Source organism: Tursiops truncatus, chromosome 13 (genome assembly GCF_011762595.2).
Source record: "Tursiops truncatus isolate mTurTru1 chromosome 13, mTurTru1.mat.Y, whole genome shotgun sequence".
NCBI lineage: Eukaryota > Metazoa > Chordata > Mammalia > Artiodactyla > Delphinidae > Tursiops > Tursiops truncatus.
This window is the reverse complement of record NC_047046.1, coordinates 22,123,543-22,141,301: the sequence shown is the minus strand read 5'-3', so window position 1 is coordinate 22,141,301 and position 17,759 is coordinate 22,123,543. Positions and strand designations below refer to the sequence as shown.

The window sequence follows — 17,759 nt, the reverse complement described above, 5'->3', positions numbered from 1 at the left end:
ATTCTGTTCAGTTTTTCCTTGAACCTACAGTGGCACCAAATCCAATTTATACCTACATTAACATTCTGCATAACTTTTTTACTATTTATATAGGGACAGAACACACACAGAACTAAGCCTTCTGGATTATGTTAACCAACATTATACCTCACCTTCATCAAAGTATAGACACCAGAAAGGGGAGAGGGTATGGGAGAAGGGAGGGGAAGGGTAGGCACAGGTAGCAGGGTTATGTTACTGATCTAAACAAAGTTTTCTAAACCAGATTGTGCCACCAATTAAAATGGTCAAACCGATTTAGACTTCTCAAAATCTCCAATGGGAAGAGTGATCCCATAATTATATACATTACTCTTCAAAAAGCTATTGGACTTCTTGTGTACCAGGTGCACCTCAGGCCATAGTTCAAGGGTTATGGAACCAAGATCTTCACCGTTATGTTCAACAGTTCCGAGTACAAACAGAAGTTGGGGACAAACATTGTGGAAGACAGCTGCATTCCTTTTTTGCAGTATATATACCAGGTATTTCAAGACAACCATTCAGAAGCAATTAGTTAAATACCTAGGGTTGTTTTAAGAGTTGTGTGTGTTCCATCCCAAGTCTATTACCCACAGAGGCTTTGGACCTCTGGAAACCATGAAGGGAACTGAAAGCTCTAATTTCAAAACCATTCTTTGTTCTCCCCATCCCAACCAAGTAGATTGGCACTGAAAAAAGCAAACTGCCTCTAGATATGCCACAGAGATGACATTTCCATGTTTTGGAAGATGGCTTGGGCTCATCAGATTATCCATGGAAATGCAGAAATAAATTTCTTATGTCTTTCAGTCCCTTCTTTCCATTGAAAATCCTATGGATGAAACAAAATTAGGTAAAAGGAGAAAAGGTTTGCTCTTACCCCATTCCACCGCGTCCTCCTCCCCGCCCACCTCTGCTCATGCCTCCACGATCAAATCCCCCTCTTCCCCTGCCCCGGTTATCAGGGCCACTCATGCTCCGGTTCTCTCCTGGTCCGGAAAATCCTCCAGACTCCTGCCCATAAACACCCATGCTACTGGGGTGGTCCTGTCGGAATGAACCTGAGGAAAGAGTCACATCTGTAAGCCGTGGACCAGCATTTACACCACTGCCTGTTGTACTTTCTCCTGGAATCATAGAATTCTCAATTGCAAGGCACAAACCAAGGTACCATCTTCTTTACACCTGATTAAGCACCCCTGATCTTTTTAAAGTTCAACAAGAACAACTGGCTCATTAAGGCTGAAGTAACCTCATATAGTTCATCTAGAATAAACCACTCCCAAACAAAAAAAGGACTCTGGTCAACAGTTTACAGGGTTCTGTATCCTAAGATGTCTTTAAAAAGTTGCTTCTTTAAACCACACTCAAGAAACAAAAATGGAGCCAGGTTTCTTGGGGGTTGCTAAGGGGTAGTCTCCATCAAGTAGCACTACTCATCTCATTGTCATAATGAGACATACTCAGGATGGAATTTAGTTAAAAGACAACAACAATCCAGGTAAGAGATTAAACTGTGAAGACGGTTTCTTGAGTTTTTGGTTGCTTTTCCACATAAAACTGTAAGCATTCTGTGAAACTTTTTTTGGTTTATGAATGTAAATAAAAACAAAACATAGCATTTTGTTAACTATCAAAATTGCAGTAGTCTTCAATAGCTACCTGCTCACTCTCTCTTAATAAGCTGGGGTGGGCAGGCCATAAGAAATGCTGGCTTCACTCACTGCATATAACCTCCCCAAAGAGAGCAGGGCTGGCAGTCTACAACATTTTCTCTGGTCAGTTACAAACTCTCTTTTCTTGTAAGGCATACTAATAACAATTAAATTGGAGAAAAGCCAGGATATTAGCCAGGATATGATACCTTCAAGATGCATCCTGGAGTTCAAAAGTACACAATAGTAAAGAGCATTTCCCCATTTCAGAAACTCCAAAACATAACCATTCTTATTTGGTTTTCTCTCTTAGCAACTCACTCTGCTGCCCGTAGCTGCTGCTCTGTTGGCTATATTGACTTGGAGCCTGGCTGTAGGATCCAGTTTGGGGGGGGTAACTAGTGGGCGGCTGCTGCCCATAGCTGCTTTGTTGACCATAGCTACTCTGTTGTCCATAGCTGCTCGGCTGCCCATAGGTGTTCTGCTGGGAGTAACTGCTCTGATCATAACTAGTCGGCTGTGTAGAAGAATAGCTGAAAGTAAAAAAAAAAAAAAAACAACAAAGAGCTTGTTAGGAAGGAGAGACTTGTTATTTTTTCTAGTCCCCTAAACATGAGACATAAATAGTACATGACATAGAAATCCTTAAAAATGCAGTTACTTTCTACATATTAACATACAATGAATTTAAAATAAGCAAATATTTTTGTATTCAGAATAAAACTCTGAATGGAAGGGAGGGGATATTATTAAAAACAACCCATTTATAAAATGTATAACCCTAGAGCCTCTCCTTTACCCCCAGCCTCATGAAAACAATAGTTATTCTCAACCAAATTCAAGGCAAATTGGGGAGTTTAGGTGCTTCCTGTATTAAGGGGAGAATATGCAGATGTGCTGCCAGGGAAGGTTGCCCCAGCAAAAAAGGCACTGAGAAAAATGAGGCAGTTAAGTGCGGTATTCAGTCCTAAGGCTGCCTCCAATAATTCCCTTGAGTGATGACAATTTTTCTGAAGCTAAAAGGCCACTTGGTGTGTGTTTGGCCACTTTTCTCTTGAGGATAAGTCTAAGTTTCAAACTGCTTTGGTATGTATACAGTTTCAAACTTTCAGACATGCCTGATCATCTACGAAATCCAGGCATTAATAAAGAAAAGATGGACAAGGAAACGTCACTATCAAGGCATTGTATGAAAGATGACTATTACATTGATATTCATCTTCACACATGTCAACTACAGGGCAGGGAAACTAAACAAAGATACATTCTTACACAGAAATAAAGCTTGAAAGAACTGGTATTAAACTCTGGATGAACCATAATGCAAAACCAAAAAGACAACACATTTTACAATTTTAATTCTAAGAACAACAATTTTAAGTATCACCACCTCCCTCACCACAGCTGTAAGGATTCAAAGGCCTCTCTTCACACCAAGTGCACCTATTCCACTAGCCAGATTAAGTGCTCTCAGCATGACAGCTGTGGGTGGGCCCTGTGGAAGAACTGCTAGAGCCCTGCCCACTGCTGCTCCAAGCTGAACAGAGACACTTACCAGTCAGCTGTATTGGCTCATAAACCTGCTCATGTCTGCTGTACTTTAATGTATAAACCAATGAAATGAGTACAAAAAGGGGAACTGTTAATTCTACCAAAACTAAGTTAACACTTTAGGACACAATTCAGACAATTCATTTGAAAACTTGCATCAAATTAAATGTGAGAACTTGCAGTTCTTCCTCTACTTTAAAGAAACCAAAACTGGACATTGTAGCTTCTGGTGTGGTTAATGTAAGACAAAATACAGAACCAGTAAACTCTTAGTCAAAAGGAAGGGCCTTGGCCTAACCATTAAAAGGCTGGTGCATGGACTTCCCTGGTGGCCCAGTGGTTAGGAGTCCGCCTGCCAATGCAGGGGGCACAGGTTTGATCCCTGGTCTGGGAAGATCCCACATGCCGTGGAGCAACTAAGTCCGTGCTCCACAACTACTGAGCCTGCGCTCTAGAGCCCACGAGCCACAACTACTGAAGCCTGCATGCCTTGAGCCTGTGCTCCGCAGCAATAGAAGCCACCTCAATGAGAAGTCCGCGCACCGCAGCTAAGAGTTGCCCTCATTTGCTGCAACCAGAGAAAGCCCGCACAAAGCGACGACCCAATGCGGCCAAAAATAAATAACTAAATAAATTTATTTAAAAAAAAAGCCTGCTGCATAAATGGACCTTCAAATATAAAATGATTAAGGTGAACTTTCTTTTTTTCGAAAAAATAATGCCCTGCACTTTACCCAGCTCAAATGCATCGGAGAATGTGGCTTCTGTGGTTCTGTTTACCTGCTTTCATTGTTTCTCAACTGAATAAACTAAAAGAAAAAAATTCAAAGAAAAAACCTACAGTGATAAAAACGTATTTAGAGAGAAGAGTTTTTGACTGTCAGGCACTGCTATCAGAACTTAGGACTGAGGTTTTAATGTACAATATGTGGTCAGGCTTATCACTGAGAGAGTCAGATAACATAGCCCACCTGAGGAAACAGAAGCAAGCTGGTCAGCCTGAAAAAAATCTGTTTTGTTATTCTACTAGCTCACTGGACGCAAGAACAAGAATGAGAAGACTGACCTGGTAGGAGGATAGGATGGTGGTGCTGTGACTGGCTGCATGGGGTAGCTCCCAGGTACCTGGGGATAACTGTAGTTACTCTGTCCATATCCTAGGCTGGGCTGGTTGTAACCCCCTGTGCTAGATTGAGGTTGACTAGTCTCAGCGGGTTTGTTACCATCCTGCGGTCTAAAAGGAGAAATAAAAAAGTGAGACTTCTTTTTTCTCAACCACAAAATTCTTGGGTAAGAACTCTACAATCTATGAGCAATAAGCAATGTTAGTATTGAGCTTGGAAATATATACAATTGCAAAGCGAACTACATCAAAACCCAATGTCGGTCCAACTGTTTCTGCTGGAAGACAACACTAAAGATGGGGGAGACTTAATCTCATCCACAGAAGAGACATCAACATGCTCCATTCATTCCATATCAGCAGCTACAAAAGGCAGTTACGGGCTTCCCTGGTGGCGCAGTGGTTGAGAGTCCGCCTGCCGATGCAGGGTGCACGGGTTCGTGCCCCGGTCCAGGAAGATCCCACATGCCGCGGAGCGGCTGGGCCCATGAGCCATGGCCACTGAGCCTGCGTGTCCGGAGCCTGTGCTCCGCAATGGGAGAGGCCACAACAGTGAGAGGCCCGCGTACCGCAAAAAAAAAAAAAAAAAAAAAAAAGGCAGTTACAATACTTTGTGCTGCCCATTTAAGAGATGTGGGAGGGGACGTGGTTTGTTCGGCAAGAAAATGCCTTTTCTCAAAAAGGACCATTAAAGACAAACAAGAAACTTTAACAATAATGCAAATTCTGGGTCAGAGTAACATTTACAAAAGTCCATGGCATTTATAAGTTTGGACAATCTGTGGGTTTATGTCTCTTTTTATGTTTCTCATCTATTAAGAACAGACCTGAAAAAAACATTTCCTAACTTGAACTGCCATAAATTAATCTAACCCTGCCTCAGTCTCCATAATGGAAATACCAGAGTAGGGCAGGGACACACATAGGGATGGAGACAGACAAACACACACACTCCTCTCACGCTCAGGTGAACTGGAAAATATCCTTGTTAAATGACGAAAACCAATCTTAATCCCAAGGAAAAAAAAAAGGTTTCTATTATCCCTTTACGTTAACAGTTTATAACAGGGTTGTAGCAAAGTGAGCACATGCTATTTTAAGCAAAGCCCAAGAATCAGCAGGCAGACCAGGGAGGATGTGGAAGCACTGGTTTCTCCAAAGAGCTGAAACGGGTCACAAGCCCCCTCTTTCTAGGGGAAAAGGGAGTAGCTATCACTGATCACAAGACAGCTGTTATAAAGTGTTAACGATCGAAAAATTAAAAGGAATCAAAAAGGATGATTTATTCAAAGACCAATTAGTATATACCCCTGCCCCCCAGCTATGGCTTGGATATACGGTTGCAATGGAGCATCAAATGGGACTTCAAACATCTGAGAACACTCTAGGTCAACTGAATTGGGACCCTACAGGAATCAGCTTAACACTAACCACTGCACAGGCTGTCTAGAAGAGGTAAATTACCAAGTAGCTCTGATTACTCACTGTGCATTTTAGAAGTAATCTCATGAGTGTTTGCCAGAGCTAATTTCTTACCTCTACAGCAGACAAAAAGTCTAGGTTACAAGTTGATCTCTTGTTTACTCCCTAAAAAGTCTTCTTTCAAACCAGAATTCAATGTTCCTTCAAGACTGTATGCAGAAGCCACCTAAGTGCATTGCCTAAAGCAAAGATCTGAAATCTTCTGTTAAGTAATAATTAATACTGTTTACTTGCTAATCAGTCACGGAGTATGAACTCTGCTCAAATATTCACCCTATAGCAGGACACCCAGTTAAGAATTTATACTTGCCTGGGATAGTTAGATTACCAACCCAATACATAATACAGAGAAAATCATGTCACCGACGTTTGACTTCTGGATATGGATATACCCTTTACTGACAACTGGATCGTGTGACTATTTCTTGAACCACATGATTCTACCCCCATCCCAACTGTGAACTAGTGTTCTTCCCAAAGAGAAAGGTGTTACCCATTTACAGGGTCAATAAAACCAAAGGTAAAAGCATCAAAGTACAATTCTATCAGTTGTTCTGTTGTGAGGAAACCACACTCAATTTTCTTCTGGGTTTAGCAAAGTAAATAACCAGCTTCCTCCTACCGAAAAGTCCACTCTTCTGAAACTAGACAACCCACTCAGTGACATTCCTCATTTTGGCCCCTGGATGGCACCATTTCTCTACTAAATGAAGAGTACTGTTTGTAGTGTGACTGTAGCGGGTGAAGAACAATTAATTAACACCTAAGCATGTGAGTAAGCATTACAAAGGAACCAAGTCATACATTCTCTAAGTGAGGCTTGCTCTCTTTTCTGAAAGCCTGAGGATGCTGTGTTAGGAGTAGGTGAGGGGGCCTTACCTTGCAGGCGCGGTGGCTGCTGGCTGCTGCCCATAGGCTGGATAAGCAGGCTGAGTGCCGTATGCAGACTGAGCTGCATAGGAGGCCTGGGTGGTAGTGACTGTAGCAGTGGTGGTATCATAAGCACCAGTGCCATACCCCTGGACAGGCTGACTGTATGCCTGGGGGGCAGTTGGAGTAGAATATCCTGGAATAAAGGAGAGCTACATTAGATTTCTGGCTCCTCAGAGACCTGCCTAGACACTCATTAACAGGACAATCTGTAAACCACCTACTTTCAACCATCATGATATTTAGCTCCTTTAAATATTTCCCCTTCAGTAAAAATAGCAACAAACCAATATTTAAAGCCTAAGTTCTCTGAAAATACTCAGTTTTCAGCAAAGCACTGTCTCTTTTGCTCTAAACCACACCTAAAAGAAAGGAGAGAGAGTAGGCCACAGAAAGTGCTGGTATAGAAAAAAGGGCTCCCTTTGCCCCCACCTCGAAAGCATTCAATAGGGGACAAGTCTGCTTTCACTAATTCTATAATCCAACAGGAATAAAATGTCACAGAAAGGGAGGTAAAAGGCAAATGACACAACATCTTTAAGTAGCTATAGAATAATGATCCAGGTACAAGTTTTAGCATTAAAACCTATCATCTGGAACTATCTGCTTTCAACCCCAAGCATCATGGGCAGTTCATGTTTAAGGAAACTGGAAATTGTAGAGAACATGTGTTTAATTTTCAGTGAGATGTTAACAATTGATTAAACACTCTAAGAACTGCTAATTTTGTTTCGGGTAACAAACAACTAAGAAAATGCTTGTTACCGGCACTAAGATTTGAAATGGCACATTAGTAATAAAGACATACTACAAATTATATTTGCTTATGTACATGACCAACAAAGGCTTTCCCTATTTAACTTTTCTGATAAATTATTTTAAATTAAAGTTAACATTCCCAAAATAAACAATGAAAAGGTAAATGTTTTTCACATAATAAAACCATTTGAGATTCTAAGCCGGTCATCAAATTACCCACCCCATTTCTTATTTACCCACCGCAAGCAAATGAGTCTTTTTCCTGCTCAGCAATACTGGAGGTGGACTCTGCAGCCCCCTTGCTATTTCCCTAACCAAATGTTACAGACCTGCTGTCACAGGTGTGCAGAGACCAAGCTAGGCTCTTTCCCTAGTTCCTGCCTCTGCCAAACCAGGCAGGATCCATGCCTTTTTCTTTTTTTGCCATACTGCTCGGCTTGCAAGATCTTAGTTCCCTGACCAGGGACTGAACCCAGACCCTGGAGTCCTAACCACTGGACTGCCAGGGAATTCCTGGGATCCATGCCCTTTCATCTGGAACTTGGGCTTGGAATGTGACAACTCCCACCCCTGGACCTGCAGCTCCTAACTTGCGTCCCTTTTCTACAAGAAGTATTATAACCTTTCCTGGTGCTTGGCTTCCCTCCCTCCTACTCCTCCCTCACGGTCAACGAGCACAAGTAAGCCATGCAATAAAAAGCTAGGTCTAGCTGTCAGCATTTATGTCCATCAAAGAAAAACCCAAATCTCACTAAAGTAAAAATGTTTTAGTACTTAAACTTCAGTTAGAATAAAGTGTCCTCACTATACACACAAAAATAAATACAAATACCAACTTAGCCAAATACCAACAAATAGCCAAAAACAAATACCAACTTCTCTTTGTAAAATCTAAAGTGTCATCTTTTGTAGCACAGAGTATACTACTTTCTTCTCCATCCCAAACATTTTAGGGAAATTCTGAAATTAATTATACACATATTTCCTTCTCAAACAGGGAGCCCCAAGCACTGGAAGTTTTTCAAGTTGGCATATTATTCATCTGAACTGTTTATTTAACTTAAAAGTTCTTTGCAGAATCCTAATGTCAACCACATAAAGCACTCATTTATTTAACTGGAATCTAATTCCACCTACCCTATTACTCCTACACAGATTTTTTTTCCCCTACATGACAGGCCATCTATAAGATTTACAAGAAGAGGACTTCCCTGGTGGCGCAGTGGTTAAGAATCCGCCTGCCAATGCAGCGGACACGGGTTCGAGCCCTGGTCCAGGAAGATCCTACATGCTGCAGAGCAACGAAGCCGTGCACCACAACTATTGAGCCTGTGCTCTAGAGCCCGCGAGCCACAACTACTGAAGCCCGTGCTCCGCAACAAAAGAAGCCACCGCAATGAGAAGCCCACGCACCGGAACGAAGAGTAGCCCCCGCCTGCGGCAACTAGAGAAAGCCCGCAGGCAGCAACAAAGACCCAATGCAGCCAAAAATAAATAAATACAGTTAAAAAAAAAAGATTTATAAGAAGAACAATTAAAAAACAACAACAAAAAAAAGTGACAAGGGCAGTAACTCGTGTCATAGAAGTATCCAGCAACAGAGCCTTGCAGTGCTAAAGATTACACAGACACTGGTTAATTAATCATCTTTTTCAAAAATTAATAATCTTTTAATTGTAGTACCCGCACAAGCAGCCAATCAAAATGAGCAAAAATTAACAGAGCAAAATGATTTAATGACAATAAAAAAGACCAATAGCAAAAAGACAACATATCTACTATGTGTTGATAAATTTAAGGAAAAGGGTAGTAAGAAACATCACACAAACCAACCAGAATTTTTGCTCAACTTCAACGGTAAAAACTAAAGTCTAAGATTTCTATTCCAATTAAGAGTTGAGATTTATATAGCTCCCTCTCATGAAGCTTAATTTTAAAATATTCTATAAGTGTCTTTTTATATATTTCTTTCAATAATTATCCAATGACTCTTTTAAAAATAAATTTATTTATTAGTTTTGGCCGTGTTGGGTCTTCGTTGCTGTGTGCGGGCTTTCTCTAGTTGCAGCGAGCAGGGGCTGCTCTTTGTTGTGGTGTGCGGACTTCTCATTGTGGTGGCTTCTCTTGTTGTGGAGCATGGGCTCTAGAGCGCGCGGGCTTTAGATGCAGCGCGTGGGCTCAGTAGTTGTGGCTCATGGGCTCTAGAGCGCAGGCTCAGTAGTTGCAGCGCATGGGCTTCATTGCTCCACGGCATGAGGGATCTTCCCGGACCAGGGCTCGAACCCATGTCCTCTGCATTGGCAGGCAGATTCTTAACCACTGCGCCACCAGGGAAGCCCTATCCAATGACTTTTATGTGTAAAGACAGTAAGAGGTAAGGAAAAAAGCATTAAGTGTTCCTGAACCTACTTACTACTGTCAGGGTCCTGCTTGGTTTGGTTCAGCCTCAATCTGCTCACTAGGTTTAATTTTAGTTCCTACGCTCCAAGAGCTGATGGAAGAATTTGGGGAGATATGAAGGGTCTTCCATAAACTACAAAGTGAAAACATGGCTCCACAGAATCTAGAAGACTACTGTATTTCCTATAAATGACTTTATCATGTTCTTATAAAATGATCCAAAGGCTCCAAAGGCTAGATCTAAGCTGTATTACTTCAGATGATACTTATTTTTAAAATTAGTTAAGGTCAAAAAGATACAAAACATCTAGCTATAATAAATTAGTCATGGGGATGTAATGTGCAGCATGATGACTACAGTTAGCAATACTGTATTGTATATTTGAAAGTTGCTAAGACAGATGATCCTAAAAGTTCTCATCAAAAGGATGTGTGGTAATTCATGTTAACTAGACTTACTGTGGTGATTTCACAACATACACAAATATTGAATCATGTTGTACACCTGAAACTAATGTTATATGTCAATTACATCTCATTAAAAACATAATAGCTTGAAAATGTAAAGTTCATCTCACAATTTCAAAATTCTGTGCTAAAAATACAAACTGCAGAGTCTCAGTTCCAGCTCTTCCTACAGTTGCCAACACCCACAGAAAGTTTAAACATTTCCCATCCTATTCAATGATATGCATTAATGAGATAGATTAGGAAATACTTCCCATCAAATCCAGGACATTGTCACGAAGTGAGATAAATTACAGGTGGGTTTCTCCCTACTAATGACTCTGATAGACCATATATAACTTGGGATTAAAGATAGTTTGAAAAATCAAAGTTTTTACATCTTAAAGGTAGGGATCCTGAAATGTCACACAGCACCAAACATAAAAAAGTTATTGTAAAATTTTCACAGGCTCCATTTCAACCCCAGTATTAGGATACCATTTATTCTAATTCTTAAAATAATTTTTTTTTTTGCTCCCTGGAATGCTGTTACATATATATTTAAGACATACTATGGATTAAAATAATTCATTAACATTTAAACAGAAAATAAAATGTGTCTGGACCGGAAGCCAACCAACAGACAAACATAATACATGCAAGGTGGCAATCTGTTCCTCTGAATAAATCTAATCATGCAATCTATCCTTCAGGGAATAGGGGGAAATCAGCTGGGGAGTAGTCACCTGAAATACCTTTGAGAAGGTGAACAACTATTATTAAGGCTTGACACAAAAGAATGTAAAATAAAAAAGCGAAACCTTTCCCAAAATCACATAAAGAAAAGGGACATGAATCTGCGAATGGCACCTGAAGCAGTTTTCCATTAGCACCTTATTGTGTGTGATGTTAGAAAGTTTGAGGGTTAAACAAATGAAAACACCTAAAGGGTTAACATTACAGGGTTAGACAAGATGGAAAGCAATTCCCATGCAAGAATGAGCAGGATAGTCAAACCTGTACTGGTCCCTTCTACTGTGGAAAGCACAAAACAAAAAGTAGAGGGCACACTATCAGATGAAGCAAACAGATGTGAAAATCAGTTTGATTTTTAAGCAGCTCAGTTTAAGAAGGCTCATTCTTTCCCAGTATTAGCATTAGCACAATCTCTTATATATTCTCTATTTTGTCGTGAGATTACTCAATACACTGTATAAAATAGCTAGCATGAAAAGTTCTTTTTTCCCTTGGAATTTATCCCACCCACATTCTATTAGAGATCCCTCAAGGAGAATATAATGAAAAGGAAAAAAACAAAACAAAAACCCCCAGCTCCTCCTAAGAATAAAGGATTCCCAAACGCCAAGGTATCAACCAGAATATACACCCAAGAGCACAAGTAACAAGCTTCTTAGCAAACACCCTAGCTAATGTAACCCCAAAGTCTCTCTAGAGTCTTACCAGTGGGAGGCTGTCCATAAGAAGTTGCATAGGCGGTCTGCCCATAGGTTGCAGTGGTCTGAGCCTGGGTATAGCTGACATCAGTGGGCTGTCCATAGGTTCCGTAACTTTGTTGCCCATATGCCTGCTCAAAGAAAATGGATTTAAGAACTTCATATATGAATCTTGCATTTTAGCAATAAAATGGACTGACTTCTAAGTTCCTAAATTGGAAAACCAAAGTCAAAAATATGCTTTCTAATAAAAAGGTTAAAAAAAAACCAGACAAGTGATCGCAGTATCATGAATGCTTGTTTCTCCTTATCTAATCCACTCATATTTTCATAAACTACAAAAAAGTTCCTGAGATAATCAGGCAAAACCACAGTTTAACGATACAGGAGATTAACAAGATGCCCTCAAATGATTAACAATGAGGGAACAGGTGTATAATTGCCAGCACTTAGTGTAGCAGTTTTAGCAAACGGAAACAAATGCTAGGAAGATAAAATGAACAACGAAAATGAAAATGGGACTAAAATCTGTCAGACAATCTTGAAAACTATATTTTCAGCTTGAGACAAAATTTTTAAAATTATCATACCACTTCAAAGAAAATGAACAAGAACGCTGCATGTCTTCTTAAGACAGCAAGACTGCTGTCTTCTGAACTGGACATCAGTAATACTTAAAACCTGGCAAGGAATGAACTGTTTTTTCAGGTATTAGCAAGATCACATTCTAGATGTGAATGACCAGTTATGTAAGATCAGCCAGAGACATCACATTCTGCCTGTCCTATAAGGTTTCCATGGCAGAGCTACTGTATCCATTTTATGCCACAGACCATTTCAGAACTTGAGATGATATTGAGAACACTAGGTGGCTAATTTCTAGTATCTGTTAGTCTAGACTTTAGAATAGACTCACGTACTAGAAAGAGCTCAAAAGCCCTATAGTTAGGCACCCATAAGAGTTAACCCATCACTTAATGTGTGACCAGTGGCGAATGGTGTAATATCTATGCACTGCAATTTTTCATCTGCAAAATGTCATAATATCACCTTCCTCTGCAGAACTGCTGTATGATTAAGTTAAATAAATTTAAACACAAAATATGTAGAAGGAACAAGCATGGAGCAAAACACCTAACTTGAGAAACCATACTAGGGAGGAAAGGAGAGCTAGCAACTCCCAGTTTGAGGATGGTTTCATTACAATGGCACTCCCACTGTGAAAGTTTAAACGCCTGTGTATTTTATGATTACAAGCACATTATACTCTTCTACTACCTAATTTCTGAAAAAGATTTGTGCTAGCTATTGTTTCAATGGCTGATGGAAATATTTAACTTGGGGATGCAGCCACAAATAATTATCTTAAAGATTACCTGGGTGGTCTGTGCATATCCTTGAGTGGGCTGGGCGGTGTAAGCACTGTAGCTGTAAGAGAAATTAAATGCAAGAACTGAATATAGAAATCCAGATTCCATTACTAAATCCTCTACAATTAAAGGAGGCTCTGTACTCTTAAAAAACAACGAATCACACCCAAGGTACTGCTGTAAAAGTTCGACTTACCCCTGCTGGGCTGCAGCTTGGCTGTAGGTACTGTAATCTAGAGAAAACAAGGAGAGAAAATAGTGTGAAGCCAACGTTTACAAGGAGAAAGGAAAAAAGGGGGGAAGGAATTCAGGTGGCAGGAAGATGAATTTTAAAAACTGTATTGAGGGACTTCCCTGGTGGCACAGTGGTTAAGAATCCGCCTGCCAATGCAGGGGACACGGGTTCGAGCCCTGGTCTGGGAAGATCCCACATGCCGTGGAGCAACTAAGCCCGTGCGCCACAATTACTGAGGCCCGTGTGCCTAGAGCCTGTGCTCCACAACAAGAGAAGCCCCCGCTCACCATAGCTAGAGAAAGCCCACACACAGCAATGAAGACCCAACACAGCCAAAAATAAATAAATAAAATAAATATATTAAAAAAAAAACACGGTATTGAGAGGACCTACAGGACAACACAGGTCCAAATGAGTACCTCTTATCTTTCAACACCAAACTAAAAAAATCTGAGCCAGTTAAACAGAAAATTTTAACAAAGTGCCAGCTAATGAGGTCAAGATCATCTGATTTGGCAAAGATACTTTGCATGTTCCCATGACTACAAACTTCCCTTAACCGTAGGCTGTCATTTCAAATATATGATCATCATCCTAAAACTAACAGGAGAACAAGATAAACTCAAGAGGATCGGAAGTTTTACCTTCATATAAAAAGGAGGCATGCAACAATATAACAATGTTTAACACCAGAATGGTTATACCAGTAGCTACATCTCCTCAAAAACTAGTTAAAAAAAAAAATCACTCCCTCACTTTAGCAAGTTAGACCAACCATAATTCCCTAGGAGGACTGTGAAATGAAATGGCAGAAAACAAGAGGACAATCATCTCAATCCAGTGTTTTAAAGGGTTTGCTGTCTATATGAGGGCTACATCTGTAGAATAATTAAAAAACTAGACACATTGTAAGTACAAGTGAAGCAGTCAAGGCAGAATCATGATAACTGGCAGAGGAGAAAGCATTTAATCTTTGGGGGAATAACTTGGTTTTAGGTAACATCATCTTTTTAAACTCAAGTGATTTCAACTTAAAAAAAACAAAACAACTTATCTTCCCCTCTCCTCTCTAAGTAAAGCTTCCTACAACTTTCCTTTTCATAAGAAATTTACAACACGCACAAAAAAGGACTAAAAATGAAAACAAAAAAACCCCTCTGGTCCACTGAGGCGTCTGCAAGTAGTGAAAACAGAGAACAAAATGGTTAAGAGGTTTTCATGGCACTACTGAATCAAACATATATTTTTAAAGAAGTTAAAGTAATTATTTTTAAAAAATCCTGCCCAATTCTTTTTTTTTTCTGTCCAATTCTTTGCTCTCCACAAGAACTATGTATCTTATTCTATAAGGCAACACTGTCATTAAGGCAGACCAAAGGGTCCTTTCTTCTCCAATCAGAAAATAGTCCCTCACCTGAAAGCAACAGTTGACAGCTCTTTGTGGAGAGGTTTCTAACCCCACTCCATTCAAAGCCTGCTTCACAGTTCACCTGGCTTGCCCCCAGAGCATTTTGCTGAATCCATCTCTTTAACTTAGCTCATTTTTCATCTCTCTACACTTCACTTGACCACTTTCCTTCCTCTGTACACCCTTAACTCAGAACCCTGAATCATCAACATTATCAAATCAACGGCCAAAGGCTATGTATAATGAACAAATTGATTTGTTCAAGACAATCTTAGCTCTGTATGTGACATATAAAAAACTAAATGCAAATCACTTCTTCCATGTTGTAGTTACAGAATAAACATACCAATGAAGCATCAAAAATCAAATACTTCAAACTACCTTCTGCAGAGGCTTCTGTATGAGAAATGATTCTAAATAGCTGACATGTAAGCTCAGTGTCTGCAAGAGGACTGCTACACAAGAACAGTTATGTAAAACATCAAAGTGGCGAAGCTGACATGAACAAGGAATGATCTCAGATCCATGGGAAACCAGCTGATTTAGCCCCATATTGGTGGGCTACAGGAAGTGGCAAATGTGCTTCATGAGAACTTACGTTATCTACCTACAGCATACAAACATTATATGGCCTCAAAAATCTACAGTTACACATTTGTCAGATTTTTTAGCAGTTATTTTGTTTTGTTTTTTTAACTACCAAATCTGCAGCTGAAGACCACACTAAAAATACAGGACAGGTTGAGGAGAGAAGGGGCTGTGACTGGGGTGGGGGTGGGGGACCTCCAGAGTGCTGACAATGTTCTATTTCTTGCTCTGAATGGTGGTCACTTGGGAGTTCGCGTTGTAATTCTTCGATAAAGTGGACATATACTCTAGGTACTTTTCTATGTATGCTACACATGAGGAGGAAAAACAACTAACATTACCGAAGGTGGTGGCTTTTAGATACTTTAAGGCAGTCACGATCAAGAAACTGCAGAGATTTAGAGCTTCAGACTAACATCATGAGTTCAAGTCACTATGGGACAACTTTGTGGGAGCCAAAATACTTTGCTGTAAGGTCAGAAGCTAAAGGCTGAAAAAGCTCTTAAAAGGTCTAGCCTAACCCCTTCATTTGGACTGAAAGGAAACCAAAGTCCAGATAAGTTAGTGACCCCCCCCCCCCAGCAAAGGGCCCCCAGCCAGGCCTACTACTGTGTATCTTCATAATCCATAATTGTGATTCTAATATAGTATGTGGTGGTTACCAGTAAAAAGAGCTTGAGCAAAGTAGAACGAAAAAGGGGCAAGTCCAGCTACACACAAATTTGAACACTCATATTTACTCCCCAAACGTTAACAGGGAAGGGAGAGTAGCACTCCTCCTTACAAAATCCTAACACTGCAGGGAAGAGGAAGGTGGAAAGGGCTTTGAGGAAACCATTTCCCACCAAGATGTGTGTAAGACTGTGGTTATTTCAGAGTTCTTTCTTCTAGGGGCACTCTGTACCCTGGCACTAACAGCCAGCATCTACCTGCTTGTTTACTGACTACATAGTTGCGGAGAGTTCTTAAACTGTCATTCCGTTGCTGGATTCTGGACCCTTTTCAAATTAAAACTCTGAAGGACCCAGAGCTTTTCCCATCTTCCATCTTCTCCAACTGCTTCTTAAGGCCTGGAGTCAGGCTGCCTAAGAACACCCCCGGAGGCAAAAATGCCCCACTCAACCAATAACCACAAGTTAGTGCAGGAACAGGCTGCAAACCGCAGGTCACGTTTAGGCTACTCTCTTACACACTCCGGGCGTCAAGGACCACCCCAGACATCATATTCCAGCTCCCACCCCGGGCTTTCAAAGTCCAGTCCGCGCCTCCTTCCGCTCTCTTCTATCAGTCCACGAAATAAACAAGCCTCTCGGCTTAACCTAAGCGAATAAACGTGCGAAACGATTACTTAAGTATAATTCAAACGCCGACTGGGGCCTTTTGTTTCCCCTAAGTCAAAGAGGCCAGAAATTTCTTTCGGTGGGGATTTCTGGCCACACGATCCGGGTTGGCCTTATACAAAAAATCTCCCTCGGCGTTTGCTGAAAAATGGCTCTGGGAATTGCCTTTTGGGGCGGTAAGGAGAATTAATAACGGTAAAAACCGAATCCCGAAAAGGCAGCCGATTGGGGGGCTGTAAAGGAGCGGGGGGGCACTCCGTCTAAACCCCAGTTCGGGCAGAAGTTCGGCTTGGGGGTTGGATCCCGCCTTAGACGCAGCTCTGCGGCCCCGGATGCCCCAGCCGACCCGGCTTTAAGAATGACGGGGCTCCCGCTCATAGGTCGGCGCCCCTCGGCTCACAAATCCGCGAAACCTTTTTTGTTTATTTGCTTTTTTCCCTCATCTTCTCGGTGAGGCAGAGGAAGCGCTCGGGCTTGGGCTGCCGCCCTGGAAATGGGGTTGGGGTGGGGAGAGTCAGAGGGTCAGCGGGCCTGCGGCTTCTCGAGCCGCCGCCGGCCCCCCCCCACCTCCGGTTTCGGGGTGCCGGGCCCGAAGCCTAGCCGAACCCTCCCCCCACCCCCACGCGGGGGCCCAGAGGCCACAGGCCCCGCCCACGTGGCGGGCTGCCCAGGGCGCGGGGCCCGACGGCCATCACACAATGGAGACCAAAGCAGGCCCCGCGCGTACCCGCCGCCTCGAGCCCCCCGCGCGCGGGGGGCGCCGGAAGGTTCCAGAACCGGCCTGCCCAGTTGGGGGAGGGGAAGGAGCGGAGGGAGACGCCGGCCGTCGAGCTTCTCGAGCCGCGACGGGTACCTCACGCCTTTCTTGGCAGGTCCACTCAGTCATCCCGGCCACCCCGAGAAACAAGCGGCCCCCAATTTGGGCATCCCGGCCGTCGCCGGAGCGACCGCAGTTCCACCACACTCACCCGTGGACGCCATTTTCTCTCTCCTTGC

General features: G+C 41.8%; 2 protein-coding genes across 4 annotated transcripts in view; both read right to left on the bottom strand.

Annotated features, from left to right (window-relative positions):
• Positions 1 to 17,759, bottom strand: part of EWSR1 (EWS RNA binding protein 1) — a 27,691-nt gene extending 9,932 nt beyond the window's left edge. For 2 of the 3 annotated variants that reach the window (XM_033837128.2, XM_033837129.2), the window contains exons 1-8: positions 17,732 to 17,759; positions 13,389 to 13,425; positions 13,199 to 13,250; positions 11,830 to 11,953; positions 6,712 to 6,898; positions 4,294 to 4,461; positions 1,998 to 2,209; positions 902 to 1,082 (exon numbers count right to left, since the gene is read on the bottom strand). In XM_033837128.2, the coding sequence (XP_033693019.1) occupies positions 902 to 1,082; positions 1,998 to 2,209; positions 4,294 to 4,461; positions 6,712 to 6,898; positions 11,830 to 11,953; positions 13,199 to 13,250; positions 13,389 to 13,425; positions 17,732 to 17,744 (974 nt within the window). In that variant the 5' untranslated portion in view covers positions 17,745 to 17,759. The remainder of the gene's footprint in view (positions 1 to 901; positions 1,083 to 1,997; positions 2,210 to 4,293; positions 4,462 to 6,711; positions 6,899 to 11,829; positions 11,954 to 13,198; positions 13,251 to 13,388; positions 13,426 to 17,731) is intronic. The other variant, XM_073790275.1, reaches the window with a different exon arrangement.
• Positions 13,201 to 17,759, bottom strand: part of EMID1 (EMI domain containing 1) — a 52,540-nt gene continuing 47,981 nt past the window's right edge. The window contains exons 17-18 of the transcript XR_012325247.1: positions 13,389 to 13,425; positions 13,201 to 13,250 (exon numbers count right to left, since the gene is read on the bottom strand). The gene's annotated coding sequence lies outside the window, so the exon portion shown is untranslated. The remainder of the gene's footprint in view (positions 13,251 to 13,388; positions 13,426 to 17,759) is intronic.